The 17,163-nt window shown below is 48.6% G+C and overlaps 1 protein-coding gene across 1 annotated transcript in view; it reads left to right on the forward strand.

Annotated features, from left to right (window-relative positions):
* LOC137911466 (adhesion G protein-coupled receptor L3) overlaps window positions 1–17,163 on the forward strand; it is a 68,538-nt gene that overhangs the window by 13,960 nt on the left and 37,415 nt on the right. The window contains exons 4-7 of the mRNA XM_068755840.1: window positions 3,807–3,821; window positions 6,097–6,897; window positions 13,206–13,556; window positions 15,189–15,292. Of these exons, the coding sequence (XP_068611941.1) occupies window positions 3,807–3,821; window positions 6,097–6,897; window positions 13,206–13,556; window positions 15,189–15,292 (1,271 nt within the window). The remainder of the gene's footprint in view (window positions 1–3,806; window positions 3,822–6,096; window positions 6,898–13,205; window positions 13,557–15,188; window positions 15,293–17,163) is intronic.

Raw genomic sequence — 17,163 nt, forward strand, 5'->3', positions numbered from 1 at the left:
ACGGCGTCGGGAATGACGTTTCATCAATGCTAATTCTGAATGCTAATCATCGACGTCAACGAGCCGCGTCTTCTGTTTGATACCGGGCCCGATACAAGGGGCGTGACGTGGTCGCTGTTTGTTTTGGGCGTCTCTGAGGAGAGTAAATGAAAGGCTGCGAATATGAAACATGGAAGAATCTGCTCAATTGTTGGAAAACGGCTCCGGTATTAGGAGAGGGGAGCGGGAACCGCCTTTGCTGTCGGATCAACGTGGCTCCTCACCAAACGACGGAGGAGATTGGTTTGGCGTGTCCCACTCGGCACCTGCTGCCGTTCGGCCTGTCCTTTTTGCATTGGCAGGTGAAACGGTGAAATCGATGGCCATCGCCTGAAGAGCGGGCTGTGATTCCAGCGGCCGTCCTGCGCCACCTGTGTCGACCAGGAAGGGGGGGGGAGAATCCCTCCGGTGAACTTCGAAGCGTCTCGGCAGCTCTCTTTGCCCCGGTTAATCTTAAGCTTCCCGAAGAGTAGATCCACTCCATTTGAAGTTATCGGAAAATCTGCTAATCAGATGGCGTGGAAGTTCAGCTCCCAGATTCCGCTGGGAAGCGGGAGTCGACCCAACCGTCTTCTCCGGATCTCGCTCGCCGGCTTCAACCTGGCGTTGTCGGTGGAAAACCTTTTCTAATCACATGATGAAATTTGCGGCGATGCAAAAGTGGATTGTTTCGCAGGCGTGATTTAACAATCGGCCCCCCAGAAAACGCGTTGTGATTACCAGTGTGGATAAATAGCAGTGTTAAAGGGGTGACTGGACATGTAGGAACTGCCCCCCCCCTCCCCCCCGCTAATAGCTGAATAAACTGCTGTAATCTGTCACGTTCTTGTTCTGTATAAGATCTTCCTTGTTTCCTTCTGCAAGTTTAACAAGCTTCTAGTGATGTTCGTAAACACTTCCATTTATATAACGCGGGCATAGATTGTATCTCTGCTTCACACGCACACGCACGCACACACACACACACACACTCGTCGGGGTGCCAAGTGTCGAGGATATAGCACTAATTAGAGATCGGTCTCTTCGGGGGGTCTCTCCCTTTAATGATCACCCTACTAATCAAAGCTGCTTTTTCCATTTTCCTCTTTGTTCGCTCGTGCGCCGCCACATCCAGACACACACCAGACTAACCCCCCCCCCCACTCCACCGTTGCCCCATCCTTCTTTTCCCACTCCATAATTTCAAGGTCCTTGAAAATCAAGACATATTTCAGGAGCAGCAATTAGGTTATTTCTGCTCCAGTTGCAGCCGTGTTGCACCAAAAAAAAAAAAAAAGCCATTTAATTTTGTTTTTCCTCTGCCGCACTCTTCACCTCCCCTCCCACCGCCGGGTCGGTCCCACTTGGGAAACGGGTTGGGGCCGGCGCCAAGTCCCTCGCACCTGTCCCTCAAAGGGAGAGAACACACATTACATGACAAGCGCGCGCATCCGGCGTCGTCAAGGTTATAATGCATCATAGCGGCCTCCCAGCAGGAGGAGAGGGAAAGCGATGCAGACACAGGGGGGGGGGGGGGGGGGGGGATAGCAGACAAGCGGTCGGAGAAATGGAAGATGTAATGACGGAATGAGAGACTTATGAGCGCCGACTGTGGGAAATGATAGGGATGGAAATGAAGGAAATGAAGAGGACATACGAGGAAAGAGAAGGATGGGAGCCTGCACCCCCCCCCCCCCCATCCTTAGGCACATGCTATTCAAAGCCCCATAATTTGCGTCATTAATTAAAAAGCTGATGGGATGGAGTTAAGGGGCCCCGCACGCTGCAACTCCTTGGTAGAGAGAAAGGAGGAGGAGGAGGGTTGCAAAAAATATTGCATCCATGAATCTCTATTAGCGGCTAATGATACCATTCCGATACCTCTCAGCCATTAGTGTGAATTTGGGAAGCGTTAATTATTCAAATGGAATCCATACAGCTGCCGCTCCCATGATGAGGTCGCATCCGTGCAAAGGTCCCGGCATTGGGAGGCGCTCGGCGGGTGGACGGATGCGGAGCGGCTTCTCGGCTGCGTTGGAAGGCGTTCGCTATTCAGACGGGATAGTCCGTTAACTGGTGGACTTCCGAGACTCGTGTTCTGAGATGTAAAGAGACGTGACCTGAACAAATTAGTTTGAGTGATTGGGCGGTTGGGGGGGGGGGACGACGACGACCTCTGGTCAAGCTTCAGGGCCGGGACGTCCACGACAGCCGGGAGTGGCGTGTTTCCTTGTCAGGGACTTCATCCGGATCCTTCCCTCCCTTTCTCCCACCATCTCCTCCAGCGATTACATCATACACCGCTCCCCCCCCCGCTAATGCGTTTCTCTACAGATCATTACCCTCCTCGCCACTGTTAGCTATCGGGGAGCGCCGGCCTCCCCCCCGTGCTCTAGAGCCTTTGATTGGGGGGGGGGGGTTGGTTGTTTACTTTGATTTGTTCTATAGGGTCCATGTTTAGTGTTGAGTTATTGATGATTGGGTCATGATGATTCAGACGTAGCCCGGAGCTACCGTCGCTCCGGCTCTGCGTGGACTTCTTGCGTTGCCGTGACAACTGGACAGTTTCCTGCTGATGAGGCGTCATGCTGGACCAGACAACGAAGCCGAGGCCCTTCACCTGACACAGCCCCACCTCACTCGCTGTTTGTGATTGGTTCAGTGCCCTGCATCGGTGTGTCCCCCCCCCCCCTTTTCTCTAATAACTTCCCCAGCGTTCCAACTTCATCCCTCCCTCACCTACCCACCGACCTCCCCTAACTCACTCTGCTGCACTCTCCATTTGGAGCAGGGGAGTCTTGTAAGCCCTGGTAAAAGAGGTTAATCCTTTCTTATTAGAACCAGGATTACTGGGGGGGGGCAGCAAATAGCACGACTGACATCAAAATGTTGTCCAGTTGAGAATGTCATTCATATATTGTGGCGAGAGTGAAGATGAAATAGCCACAGTAGCTTTTTTTTGTGCTGCAGAATCGAGAGCGCTCTCACATTTCACTTCATCTGCTGCAGTTCACGTCTCATAATCGAGGTCAGACATAAAAAAAAATACTATATATATGTATATATATACTAGCAATGGATTGAATTACTTTGCTTGAGCCCAGTTTGGGTTCAACCGTTCTCCCAGCAGCAGCAGCAAGGGGGGGGGGCAGGCGAGTCACTGGTGAGCGTAGCGTAGCATTTAGCAGCTAATAAGCTACATATATCCAGTTAATGGAGATAGATATAGAGCCGGAACATTGAACAATAATCGCATTTGTCAGTCGGTCACAACTTCAAATTAGTGACGGTTTTGTTCGAGCTCATTAAATGTGTAAATGCAGAGTTTCCCGTCGCTGCAGCAGCTGGTCCTGCCGGCCCGAACGTCAATCAAGCCCGTTAATTCAGCTTTATTTATAGGCCTCAGTCCGTGTTAGGCGATGGAAATGATTTCACACTACTGGCTGTCTTCTATCATTTTAGACAGGTAAGTGAAAATATACGGTCTGTTTAGTCCACAAATTGAGTCCGCAGTGTGAAATTTGCATGCGAGGGTCGAAAAAGTTGCGCTGTCGAAATCTGTTTGCTTATTAGCACAAACGATATTTGTAATTCCAGAGTGATGATTCTGTCTTTTTTCCTGTGTGTTTGTGTGTGTTTCTTTTCTCCTTCCTGAAGCCTCAGAGCTGAATTGTTTTTTGCGCATCGACTAACCCGACGCCGCGTTTTTTTTAACAGACTTTTCGACATGTCAATAATCTGTTCTTTATTGTTCTCTTTCTTTCCCTCCTCTTCATGCCTAAAAATAGAAGTGGAACAAAAAGGTAACTAAATGCCAACAACTTATCTTTTTCTTCATCTGCATTTCCATTGAGGCGTGTGCTTTTTTTTTGGTGGTGGGCCGCTGTAGCGTCGCAATGCTTCCTGGGGTTCAGCATGTCGTTCACGGGGGAAATGAAATCACTGAGAAAAACCGTGTTAGAAAAAACCCCCAATCATTAGCGGTGAAATTCTCTTCGGTAGCATCCATGGCGGTAAATATTACAGCGGGCCTTCTCAGGAAGGCACAACACGTACTGTGAGATGGCCCTTTCGACATTGACACATGCACATTCATTACTTTTTGGGGGGGGGGCTAAGGCCATTACACAGCCGCTATCCACTAAAATCCAATAATCCCAGCAATATTTGTGTTCCTTATTATAACTGAAGATTATTCCAGCCCCGCCTTATCAGCGGCATGATATTAAAGCAAGCACGGCTACACAGGGTAATCAATAACTAGTCCAATAAGCTGTCGGCATTTTTGATTGCCGGCTCTAACGCGGCGATGGCCGTAACCTTCAGGGACTCCGCGAGTCAATGCGGGAAACGCATTCGTACTTTATCAGCATCGCGCGATGCTACAGAACATGTGCTAAACCTTCACACTTACCCCCCCCCCCCCCCCCCCCCCCCCCCCCCCGGGGGGAGCCTCGCGTTTGTAGCGCTAGCTTTATGCATGAGCTTGAAAATACGTCCCCTGTCAGGTGGGAACAGTGAAACCTGATTTAAGTCAAATACGAGAACAGAATCGTTACAGACGTGTCGAGAGTTTTGTCTTAATAGCTTTAAGTTAAATAGTTATTAATGGCAGCAATTAGATGACATCTTTATGGAGTTTTATCGGCTGCGTAGCAAAGTTTTTACAGATTCCCAGTGGAAGCCACGCTTGCTTTCTCTTCCTCCTCCGTCTTTGAGCTCGCCTCCTTAAAATAACAGATTTCCACCACCTCCTGGGAGCCCGATGTCCAATCTGTGTCTATCCTAATCCGACCTCGTACCCAAGCGCGACGCGCCGCCTTTAGCCCTCTTAGCATTTGGCAGAGACGTGCCCCCGGGTGCTACGTCGATGGGGAAGCATCTCTCGCCACATTTTTCACCTGCAGCCAGGCAACACGTTTAATCTGCAGAGATTACAAGGGGAAAAGAGAGTCTGTTTGCCGTCTCTTCCTTTTCCTTCTCCTTGGAGCGGCTCGGCTTTCACGTCTCCGAGGATCTGGGGCTCGAGCCTGGCGGCGCTTCGTCAACCCCTCGGCCAATTACTGTGAAAGGAGCCTTCACACACGCTTAGCTTTTATATGTGATAAACTGTGGGCCCAAACCAGTTCCAGAAGGGGTGGGAGGGGAGACATTCTAGGTCCTTTCTATCAGACTTGCATTTCTGTTATGCCATCTAATAATGAGCTGCTACAATAATAGTGCAGCTTCAGGATTTCAATAACGCTTTTCTAATCCGTTCTGAAATTGTGGTCGTTGTAATCCAATACTCAAACTTGGTCCTTTCGAGAAAAGCAGACAGTTATAATTGCCTCAGTCCAAGATGATCCGTAATGAACCTGAATTAGCTTTTGCAGAACGCTGCTCCCTATTGATTGCCTTGGCCTGGCTTTATCAGATTTTGACTACGGGCCGGCTCACATGTAATTAGTTTACTTTGTGTGGTGCTGTAAATCATGCCACAGACAAAAAAAAAAATTCATGTGGATTAAATAATGGACAGGCAATCATTATATAGATGTAATTACTCCATTTTCTTTTCGAGGCGAGGGGGGGGGGTACCCGTTTCTCCTAAAGGGCTGCCCCCGGAGCTCTTCTTTACGACGAAGATTTTTTAATCTATTCGCTCCTCCAGACAGTCGTTCGGCGTCACTGTAAAGTAATCGCCTTCGGGCACAGGGACTACCTGAATTGGCAGTGCGTTACCCAAAAATTATAAATGGCAATACGTAATTGAAAGCAAAATAGCACCTAATGAATTTGCGACAACAGCTTGTAATAGTGGAAGCGGTGCTTGGGTTTGTTCAGGGGCTGCTTCGTGGTAATTGTAATTTTACATCCTTTGTGCAATGAAAAATTCATCCCAGTAATTCAATCCCATTTCTAATTGCAATCAATCACCTTGTCTGAATGTCTCTGTGATGATCCTGCCAACACTCAATCAGATTTGATTTCTGTGTATTTGCATTCAGTTATTAGTTGTTTTTTTTAGCATTTCCTGGCATGTAATACCTGCCAATGTAACTCTGTACTTGTCTTTGCCCTATTTTGGCTCCTCAGTATTCCTGTGCCCAGGGCTTCTGCGTCGGGTGTACCAGAGCGAGCACCTCTTCGAGTCGGACCACCAGTCGGGAGCCTGGTGCAAAGATCCTCTCCAGGCCTCCGATAAGATTTACTACATGCCCTGGACGCCTTACCGCACCGACACCTTGACCGAGTACTCCTCCAAGGAAGACTTCGTCGCCGGAAGGCCGACCACGACCTACAAATTGCCGCATCGCGTCGACGGCACGGGCTTCGTGGTCTACGACGGAGCGCTCTTCTTCAACAAGGAGCGCACGCGCAACATTGTCAAGTTTGACCTCAGGACTCGCATCAAGAGCGGCGAGGCCATCATTGCGAACGCCAACTACCACGACACCTCCCCGTACCGCTGGGGAGGGAAGTCGGACATCGACCTGGCCGTCGACGAAAACGGCCTGTGGGTGATTTACGCTACCGAGCAGAACAACGGGCGGATGGTCATCAGCCAGCTCAATCCCTACACGCTACGCGTGGAGGGGACCTGGGACACGGCTTACGACAAGCGCTCCGCCTCCAACGCCTTCATGATCTGCGGAGTTCTCTACGTGGTGAAGTCGGTGTACGAAGACGACGACAACGAGGCGACGGGAAACAAGATCGACTACATCTACAACACCGAGCTGAGCAAAGACGGCTTTCTGGACATCCCTTTCCCCAACTCCTACCAGTACATCGCCGCGGTGGATTACAATCCCAGAGACAACCTGCTGTATGTTTGGAACAATTACCATGTCGTCAAGTACTCTCTGGACTTCGGTGTGCTGGACAACAGACTCGGTAAGATCGGCTTTGCTTGTTAATGCTCAGAATGGTTTCTGTTGACGGAGGATAGACGCCAATGAGTGTCGGTGAGAGGAAGAGATTCTGAATGAAGCCGACATTCGAGCCCTGTTCTCGTATGATGGTAAACTTCTTACAGCAACATCCATCTCTCTACTAGGCAAAAAAAATACTGTCAAAAAATAAATTTTGACAGTATTTTTTTGTCTTGACAGAATTGCCTGTTGACTTTGAGGCGATTTCTAATCATCCATGGCACCGAAACAATAAATCTGCTGTCGCGAGCCATTTGATCCACTCGCGCAAATTGCATTGTTGTTGTTGCTTGAAAGAATATGATGTTGTAATCACGCTTATTGTTTCTAGCCCACACTTTTGTACAAAAAAAGCAACCTTTAGCTTCTGGAAAGACATAACACGCGGAGGAGAAATCTATGAAACATAGCACCTGGAGACAGAGTGGGATGGTGATGATTGCTTTCCCGGAACGCTGCTCACGTTGTTTTATTTTTTTGATTTTTTTTAATTGGTCTCCCAAAAGGAAGTAAAGTAAAACTCAACACCCACGCAGATACTGTACATTTGTACAGCTAACGAGCAGCGGCGGATGGCTAGCAAAGACCGTGGCCGTCGTTAGCATCCCTACGACGAGCACTGTCAGTTTGTTACTGAGCACGTTTTCAACCCAATACGGGATAAATCGGGATTCACGCGGGAACTCTTTCATATTGAGTGCTGCTTGTGACAAACGCGATCTTTAACCGGCAAAGGAGACGACTTTGCAAAGCTTTGCGCAGCCGCTCGGTTGCTCTCTTTGCACATCGGTGCCTGTTGGGAAGCAAGGAACAGGAAAAAAGGACCTTTTTGACAAACCGAGTTAGTCCTTTGCTCTTCCTCATCAACAGCGCCAGTAACAAATGTCACCATCTGATTGAGGGTGAAAACTCTGCCCCGTCTTCCTCCCCTGGAAGCGTCTCTCTCTGTCCTTTCCTGGTTTCATTTCCTCTAATCTTTTTCATGCACAGAGTCCTGCTTCAGGAAACAAATGCTTCTGTGTTCATTCAGTGGCTGGTAATGCAGTTTTCATAACACACAGTAATGTAATTTATTACAAACGGTGTTGTGTTGCTTCCTGTGTTAAATGATTACCCACCGCAAAAACTAGACTTCCCGACAAGATGTCGTTTCGCGTGTTTTCCTGCTGTTGTGTATAATAGCACCCCCCCCCCCCCTCCAAACAGGCTGCTGCGTGAATGTCGATAATAAAACGTTGCATCAAGTGAATGGAGCCACTGATGGAGTCGCAGAACCGACATAAATGTCAGATAAACAGACTGATAAGCATTCCAAGGGAGATTGAATGGACTGTGGCGGGATAAGTTGGCTCATTTCATCAACTGCCAGACCCAACAGACTCTGCGGACCTATTTGGGGTAGAAGGAGCTGTTTTGGCAAACAGTTCCATCGTAGTCTTCTCATGACAAGTGCGCAATGAGACTCCACAATAGGTATCCCAAAACGGTGTAACGCAGCAGCATCGGTACCAACCGCATGCACAGTGACATGAATTCAAAGCGTTTGCCACCGTTCTGTGAGTCCCAAAATGTAACCGGACTGGCGTAAAACTCTTGAAGTCAATGCATAATTCTTCCTGCCTTTCAAATTTGAGCCAGTGGCACGATTCCCATGCCTGTTAACGCTCCCCAGGAAGGTGGCATTCTCCGATCACCCATGCACGAGCTCATTCCCCCTTGTGCTTCCACCGCATGCATGACCTTACCATACTGGCGAGCCCTGCTACACGGGCAGCAGTGGAAAAGAGAGACGTAGCCAGCACCACAGCTGGGGCTTGGTACCATATGCCAAAGCACATGGGTTGTGCCGCCGAGCATGCTGCAGGGCAGTAGGCAGGGACGTGGGCGCGATATCTGGAGCTGCCACGAATAGTTGGTAAGTCTCGAGACTGGATTAAGGAAAGGACCGTGGAGTGTTCCTTCAGTCTTTTGGCAGAAAGACAAAGTCTTCCTCATGGTAGATTAATTTCCTTGACCTCTTCCTTTTTAATCTGGGGCCGTCATCAGTTTTAATATTTTGCACACCCTGATTAATGACTGAGTAGACACTGAACCAATGACAAACCTATTAGCTCGGCTGTGCTTTTGTACTTAGTGCGACTGAACAGATGAGACTGAGAAAATTGTAAATGCTGTCGTCGGTGTGTGTGTGTGTGTGTGTGAGGCATTTCTCTAAAAGCACCACTCTGCCTCAAAGAGCTGCCAGCATGGCTGCAGACCTTTTAGTCCTGGTCAAATAAGGCCATCCGCTTCGGCGTATTTTCATTTCCAAAAGGGATATTTACTCGAGACAGCATTTTTCTGACTTCACTCTTGTCTTCAATCAATAACCCCCCCCCCCCAAGCTGTCAATCAAAACTGAGTGTGAGGCACTTGCAGCATTTCATCACAAAACTGGATGGTGCTGCGGCACTAATACGACGCCATAACTTTGAAATCCCGCCGCGGTGAACCTCGACCCTGCCTGTGAGCGAACGATGATTCAATAATTGATAACACCTGTAGACGATTAACCCGTTTGCCTGTTTGTGTGGGACGCTCGCGTTCAGGTTTCAAGAGATTTCTTTCATTCAAAAGGTAAAAATATTCCGGTCCAAGTGGGATCTGAGGACTGTTTGCTGAACACGGTAATCACCATTAGTCTGTCGGTAATTAGTACCTGCAGGGGTGTTCCCTTTCGTTTCGCATTTCACCACGGCGGCCACTCAGAATTAAAATGCGGCGCTTACAGCATTGATTATTTTCTTGGCTCGTGATGAGAGCACAAGACGAGGCGCAGTCGGTGTTGTTGATGCCTTTCCCGTCTGGCAGGCCGGTAAATTTACCACATGTTGCCGTCTGATCGGGGAACGGCGCCAAAACCCTGATGGAGCGTCCAGAGCATCCTGCTTCAAACGACCCAAGCCGTTTGGATGTTCGCGTCCACCTCGGATCTGCCTGATTAAGACTGCCAAAGCGTTAAAGTCGGGACGGCAACGTTTGGTGGACATAATTAGATTGGACTCTTAAAGGTACAAAGCCTTCGACTGGCGTTTGCTCCTTGAGGCGCCATTACGGCGATTTAAGGGACACCCTGCAGTTGTCGTGAGACATTTACAAGTGTTCCTACCTTGATTGCAAATCTTTAAGGAATATCACCCTTCATAATTCAGACTGAATGCTAACATCCCCCGCAAAAAAGACGGTTTGCACCCTTTTTTGTGTCGAGGCTTAGATATGTGCGCTACATGCTTATTAGTAGGCTGTTTCACCTCTTGCAGAGGGTAATATTCCTCGAGGGAATTTGCAAGATTTAGTGTTATAGTTAAGAATATCACCGCACACACTAATTGTGAAACCTTTAATGCTGCAACACGGTCGCTCTCTGTTCATAATCCAGCTTCAGATGTTTTAGCGCGGCCACAGGGAGAGCTTTGTTGCTGCTTTAGAGAAGATGCACGTCAGGCATAAAGCAGCGTGCGCGTCTCCCGACGCAGGATGACCTCCGGAAATGCCCTCTGAAGTCCCAGCGAGAGCGGCTCGGGATGAGAAATTAATTGCCAAACAATGCGCAGGTCCCGTCCATTATAGCTCTCATCATGTCGGATGATATCGAAGCATTAGCAGATATCTGGCTGCGTAATTTACCGCACCCCCCCACACCGCGTTCCACTCCCTACGTACCCGTTGATGAATTTGTGGGCCATCATGAGCAACGAGTGACTTCAGTCCAAGACTCTCCAGCTTCTTCTGAAGCGGCAACTGAAGGCTAAAATTAGCTCCAATTTCAAAGAGTCTGATGCTTGGTTCATTGTTTGATCTTTAGTTTGCAGATGCTTACCAGAGCCGACGGCCCCTGCTGTCGGCACTGACATGACGAGCCCACATAAAACCAGATCCATTCTGATTCATCAAAATGCCGTAGCAGGTTCCCGGAGCGCAGTAGAATGGGCTTATCTAATTGTAGAGGCCTCGAGCGCCGGGACACAGAGAGGGAGGCTAATTAGTTCGAAATCAATCCTTTGAAATGGAGCGTAAAGCTCTGTGTGTGTGGTGGAAGCAGGCTTCATGCGTTCGGGGGGGGGGGGCTCCAGACGTAAGGGACAAGTGGAGCTGGTGTCACTGAGAGGAAGTCGCCTACAAGGAGTCAAAACTTCCCAATGTTCTATTGTCAGGTTGAAGTTTTCTCTCAGGTCACTTCATTGCATTTATACTCTTGAGCATAGCTGCCCCCCCCCCCCCCCCCATTCCATTCATCCCTTTGGATAGAATAGAAAAGCTGGCAAAGCAAAAACAAAATGTCCTTGTGTCGTCTCCAAGGCGACGGCGCCTGCAGACCGTGCTCATCTCAGGGAACAGATACACAAGTTTGCTCAAGGACGCTTCCTTTTATTCTCTCGCCGCTCGCCGCTCGCCGCTTGCCTTTGCAGTCACATTTAACGTGATGCGCGCTAAATAAATTCCACCCTGGACTTGATGGCATCAAATACAAATTGCATTCTAGACATGTTTCCTGGTGCCTTTGACTCGACCTCGAGCTGCGATGGCAACTTCCTGTCGTGTTCTGTGTGCAGTGCGGCGGTTTCTCACTACCAGCGTGTCTGATTCGGCTTTGGCCGAGTAGAATCCACAGGATGGAGATCCCGGTACTGTCTTCTGGGTATTATTCCAAAGATGGCCGTCCCAGCTGCTCATTATGTCATCACATCACTATATCACTATTATACTTGTTGAGCTTTTCGATTGTCAGATACGTCACACCAGCCCATTGTATTGCACAAATGTGCGGCGACTGTTTAGAGTTTGTGCTTGAGCTGCTTCTCTGGTCCTTGAAATGAAAACTATGCTTGTCAGTTTTCCCCCCCCAGGCCTGAAACTTTAGTCAAGGACTTGAAAAAAAGAAGTTTTGGAAATGAAAGCCAACATCAACTGGAATTATTGGAGGAATAAATACTGGAAGGGGGGGGGTGCTAAAGACCTCCTTTTGTCAGGGAGCTGAAACAGGAGTGACATTAGTGGGAGATAAATAAACGATTTCATAAATAATGAAATAAGCAGATTGGCGTCCTTGGAGATATTGCTCCTTCATATTAGCGTGATCGTTACCGGCAAAAAGGATCCGCGATGCTACGGCGGCGCAGATGGATGATGATGTCTAATCGCGGCTAAAGAATGCAAATGGTGATGTCTTCCTGGCTGGTGGAAATGTTCAATTCCCGCTTGTGCACTCTTGATTTGTTTTTTTTTTATCTATTGTTGATGGGAGGAAATGTATGTTTTACGAGCGCGCGGCTGCCGCTTTGTCATTTATGCTAGCTTGCTGAAGTGTTTGCGTTCTTCGACAGGAGCGCAGCGTCTATTTCCCAGCTCTCCTGTATTTTTTTGTGCATCTGTGGGATTTGAGCGTTGGTTAAAGTTATTCTCTGTGGCTCCGCGCACCTTCAGCTCGCGTTGCAATTCAATTAAACTCTTGTTATAGTTCTACTTTACTGACGGCGCGCCTCGACGGGAGCGTTCAAGGAACCCGCTGTTGTTCAAAACAAGCTCTTTTGTCAGCACGACAAAACCAACATTGTCGTCCTGCTGCGCCTGTAACCTGTTTAATAATCCTGGGGGGGGGGGGGCGTATTAGCTGTGGTTACAGCCTCTGTGGCATCTCCTGCCATCCCGAAAACCAATGCAGCAATTTATCCTGCTTTCAAATCCGCCAAAGAGAGACACCGTCCGATTGAAAGTCGCTGAATGTCGGCAGATGCGCCGGTTATCTCGGCTCCGTGGGCGTTTACACCTGCCAACCCAAAATTGACCCTCATTAAATTTTGTTTTGCTCCCCTCTCATATTGATTGGGAGCGTTTGTCACTCTTGTCATTTTGATTGTATCTCGGCATTAGACAGAAACAACACTTAGGCAAATTGCATTTTATTTTTTATTTTTTTGCAAAGGCCAAGATTGTGTGTTTGTGTGTGTGCGTCTGTGTGTGTGCGTGTAAGTTGGCCGTCCTGAGCTCTTATTTAACCGGTGTACAGCGAGCTAGCTGCTCCCGTCCACACGCAGTAATGGGATCATGACACATGTAAAGGACGCTACGGCAGATTGAACAACTTTGTGCATCTTGACAAGAACGACCTCGAAGGACTTCCTCGGAGACGCCGTCTATGAAGCGTGACCCCTGCGTGTCCTCTGACCCAGTGTGGCTGCATAAAAAGCTTGTAGCTAACCTCGTTTTTTCTTCCTCCTTCCTCTTCCTCAGAAACGTCCTCCTCTGTGATGGTTTATATGGACACAACGACGTTGACAAGGACGACCAAGAGGCCGAGCACCCTCACCGTGACAACCACCACAGCCAGAACCACCACCACCACCAAGATCCCCGCGACAACGGCCCAGCGGCCCCGAGCCGCGTCCACGACGGCGGCGGCGGCCCCCGTCCAGACGCTATTGGAGGGTCTGATCCCGGACGATGAAGAGAGGGCGCCGTCTTCCTCCAAGCTTCCCGACATCAGGGTGGAGCACTGCAACCCCCACGTGGTGGCGGACATTTCCTGGCCGAAGACCAAGCCGGGCGCAGCGGCCAAGATGCCGTGTCCAGCCGGAGCCACAGGTGAGCTGCTTTTCTCCAGTTCTGGTTCAGGAACGGCGAATTTAGCTGCAATTCATTTCCGACACGCCGATAACAAGTCGTTTGACGGTGGAAAATTAAAAAGTCACTTCCCGTTAAACTCTGGTGGTGAATTAAACAGAACGTTCCTTTGTTTCTTCATTTGTATGGATGTCGGCATTGTCTCATTTTGTTTGTCTAATTTGAAGCCTTCTTTGCCTTGATGTTTGTCACACCCCCCCCCCCCCCCAGCACCTCTGCGTCTCCTGCTTCCTGTCCTCATTCCTCTCTCGTGTACTTCTGCATCACTGATGCGAGCCTGCAGACAGATTAGCATCGCATCTGTGTGGAAAATTGAAACCTGTGTGACATGCACATTCTATGTTTGGAATTGGAAAAGACTGATTGTGTTGCCAGGTCAGCTGAGAGCTAGAATCCCTGCAGGACTCTGGGGGGGGGGGTCCTCTCCCTGTTGGATATGAAACCCTCTCAAAGGGAGGCGCCTATCCAGATGCCTGAAGCGCCTCCCTTCACCTCCTCTTGACTGTTTAATGTTTTTTAGGACATGATTAAAAAGCTACTAAAATGAGCATCAGTTTTTCCTTCCCAAATCTTTACATCTAAAGTCACCCTAGATTTGTCAAATATGTCTCGAAACCGTACCCCCCCCCCCCCCCCCCCCCCCATCCATTCATCAATGGGCAGCGCCGTCTCCCCTGCAAAAGCAGAACACTGTATGAGCTTCCTCTGCCACGCTTTGAAAGTTCCTCGCTCCCTTTCCGTCTACGCCGCCTCGCCTGCCGCCATTCCGGCTCCCCTTCCGACTCGCTCGCCGATTCCTCTCCTTTCATGCCTCTCAATACGGGGAGGAAATGCAGAGTCTTCCTTATCGTATAAACCCATCAAATATAAGGCTGTCCGAGGTGGAACTGGGGGGGAGGAAATTATACGTCAATCAAAGTTTATATCTGTTAATGCCGGTCGTCTCGCCCTCCAACGCGCCTTCCCTCTAAAGCGCAGGCAAGGGCGATGGAATGTCAGCGGGAAGCCTCGCTGATGGTGCCTTTGGAAATTCAGACGTTATTTGAGGTGTGGAAGTCAAAAATACTCCTCAGTGCAAAGTAGCTCAAATATATTGTTTATCTCTTGAGTCAATTATAAAAAATAAATAAAAATAAACTCTAATTTGTCTTATTATCTACCGTTTTATTTGTCCTAGTGGGATATCGTAAAACCGTCGCTCCCCAAAGTCCCCTAAAGTTTCCTGAAATTACCCCTTTCGAAGTATTTCGAGCAGAAATTCACATAATCGCAAGACATCGTCTGACTTTTAATGATTAAATAGACGCCTCCAAGGAAACACAAATCTATTTTAATCGCTTTAAGATAATAAAAAACAACAACAAAACATCTAATTACATTTTTGCCACATCCCAAAACATAATCTTTTAATAGCTGAGTTTTGCAGGTTAAAGGTTTGCAGATGGCTCAAAGCAACATGTTGCCAAGCGACTATGATGGGATGATGGAATAAAAGCAACCAGAGCGTGGCTGAGGTCGATGCATTCCCTTCCGCCGGCTGCTTTTGCTTGTGTCTCCAGACGTTATTCACCCTTGTCTTTCCTGTGTCCGAAGGTGTGGCCTCATACATTTGTGTTGGTCCGGAGGGATACTGGGACCCCCAGGGACCCGACTTCAGCAACTGTACCTCCCCCTGGGTCAACATCATCAGCCAGAAGGTACAAAAAGAGCACATTGCTATAGCTCACAATGCTAACCGCAGGCTCAGACACGGCCTGTCGAGAGAGGGCTTCAGTTCTTGTGCGTTAGCGCTTTGCTCTTTGTCTCCTCGCGGCTCCGGTTAAAGTGACGGATCAGCTGGGAGTTTCCCCTCAACAGACGGCTCCTTCATTTTTTTTTGGGTGTGGGTGGCTGGATCTGGGTGGGGGTGAAAGCCAATACCACGACACGGTACGCTAATGTACTGCTAATCTAAACCACTTGCTGCGCTACGACATGATGCAGCTGGATTCCATTCCTCTTGGGCCCCAAATGGTTTGCGTCTCCGCCTCCTCTGCAGCCGGGCTATTATGCAAAAGCCTCCGACGTTTAAATCCGTGATGCAATCAAATAATAGAAGAGAGAGAGTGACAGTTACTGCAATTCAGAGTCAGGATTCCAGGTAATAATTTGCAGGCGATGTTGGAAATGTTCTCCTTCAGACCGCGAGGCGTGCATGTTCTAACGCTCATGATGTACTCGAATGCGGGGAAAAATCGGCCCATTAAACGAACGGCGGTTTGCGGTTATGGATAGGGGGGGGGCTGTTGGGGAGCAAAATGCAAGGTGGAGGAATTACGAGGTGCATTTTTCTGCAGCACCGTTTGAGCAGTGCAATAAAGCGGCTGCTTGGTGGAATTAATTACAGCCAAGTTATTTCCGAATTTCACTTTCCTGCCGTTATTGTGCAGATTCAACAGCAAGGACGCCCCCCCCCACCCGATGATGCAACCTATTAAGAGCTGCCTGACAATCAAACGATGCACGTGTTTTTAACAAACGCTTCGTCCCTCAGCTGTGCCACCACGCCATGGAAATTCGTTGCTTCAAATGTAAGGACGTCCTCCTGTTTGATGCGGCGCTCGTTACCAGACCGCCAGGTTGACAAATCGAGACATGCATATATAGAAAATAAAAATAGAAATACCTGACACCAGATTAATGCAGAATGAAACAAAGACCCGCAAGCTATTTATTCTGCAAATCCTGGCTGCCTCATTAGGAGACGAGAGCAGGGAGGGAAAGAGGAAAAGCATCTCACAAAGATGCATTTCCCTGCATGCACCTCTGTAACGACCAATTTGAGCAGCGTAATCGGCTTGAACTGCAAAGCCCGCAGGCGACGATGGCAGGTGATGCCAGAGTGAATCAGGGCCGGCCTGTTTCCGTCGGCGTCGCCGTGTGCTTGGTCTGGCTATCAATGAATGCTAACATGTTCTCGCTTAAAATATGTTAGCATTCGTCGCCGTTGGTGCTGTGGCGCTGGATCTCATGTCTTGTATGAAGCTTTAGAAAGACGAAACAAAAGAGGGAAATCATCACAAATAATTATTACTGTTTCTTTCAACAGTTCTGAGGAAAATAATTATATAAAAAACACTGAGAAATGTAAAAAAATCAAATAAAATCAAACACGCACACCGCTTCCTCCACGCTGCAGCAGTTTCATAAAGGTGTAAGGCTACCTGGGGAAATTCCCTCAATAGTTGATTTCATAATTGCTTCAGGAGCCGATATTCCCCCCCCCCTCCCCATTGTGCGTTCAGCTGAGCGTCATCCAGCCACATTAATTGTGTGCGATGTAGCAGAATGTTGGGGATAATGTAAAGGCTAAATGCTACTCGTTTTAAGGGTCTGCACATTTGTACGGTGCAATTTTTCACGTTCTTCCGTGTTTATCGGCGTGCAGGTTGGGGATAATAGGCTCTTTGCAGTAAAGGGGGGGGGGGGGGGCGCTATGATATCAGGGCACGAGGCTCATTTTGGGGGGTTTATGCATCACACCTGCGTGAGATCAATAATTTTTTTTGCACGTTAACTCGTTACTTTG

This window comes from Brachionichthys hirsutus, chromosome 23 (assembly GCF_040956055.1).
Source record: "Brachionichthys hirsutus isolate HB-005 chromosome 23, CSIRO-AGI_Bhir_v1, whole genome shotgun sequence".
NCBI classification, from domain to species: Eukaryota; Metazoa; Chordata; class Actinopteri; order Lophiiformes; family Brachionichthyidae; genus Brachionichthys; species Brachionichthys hirsutus.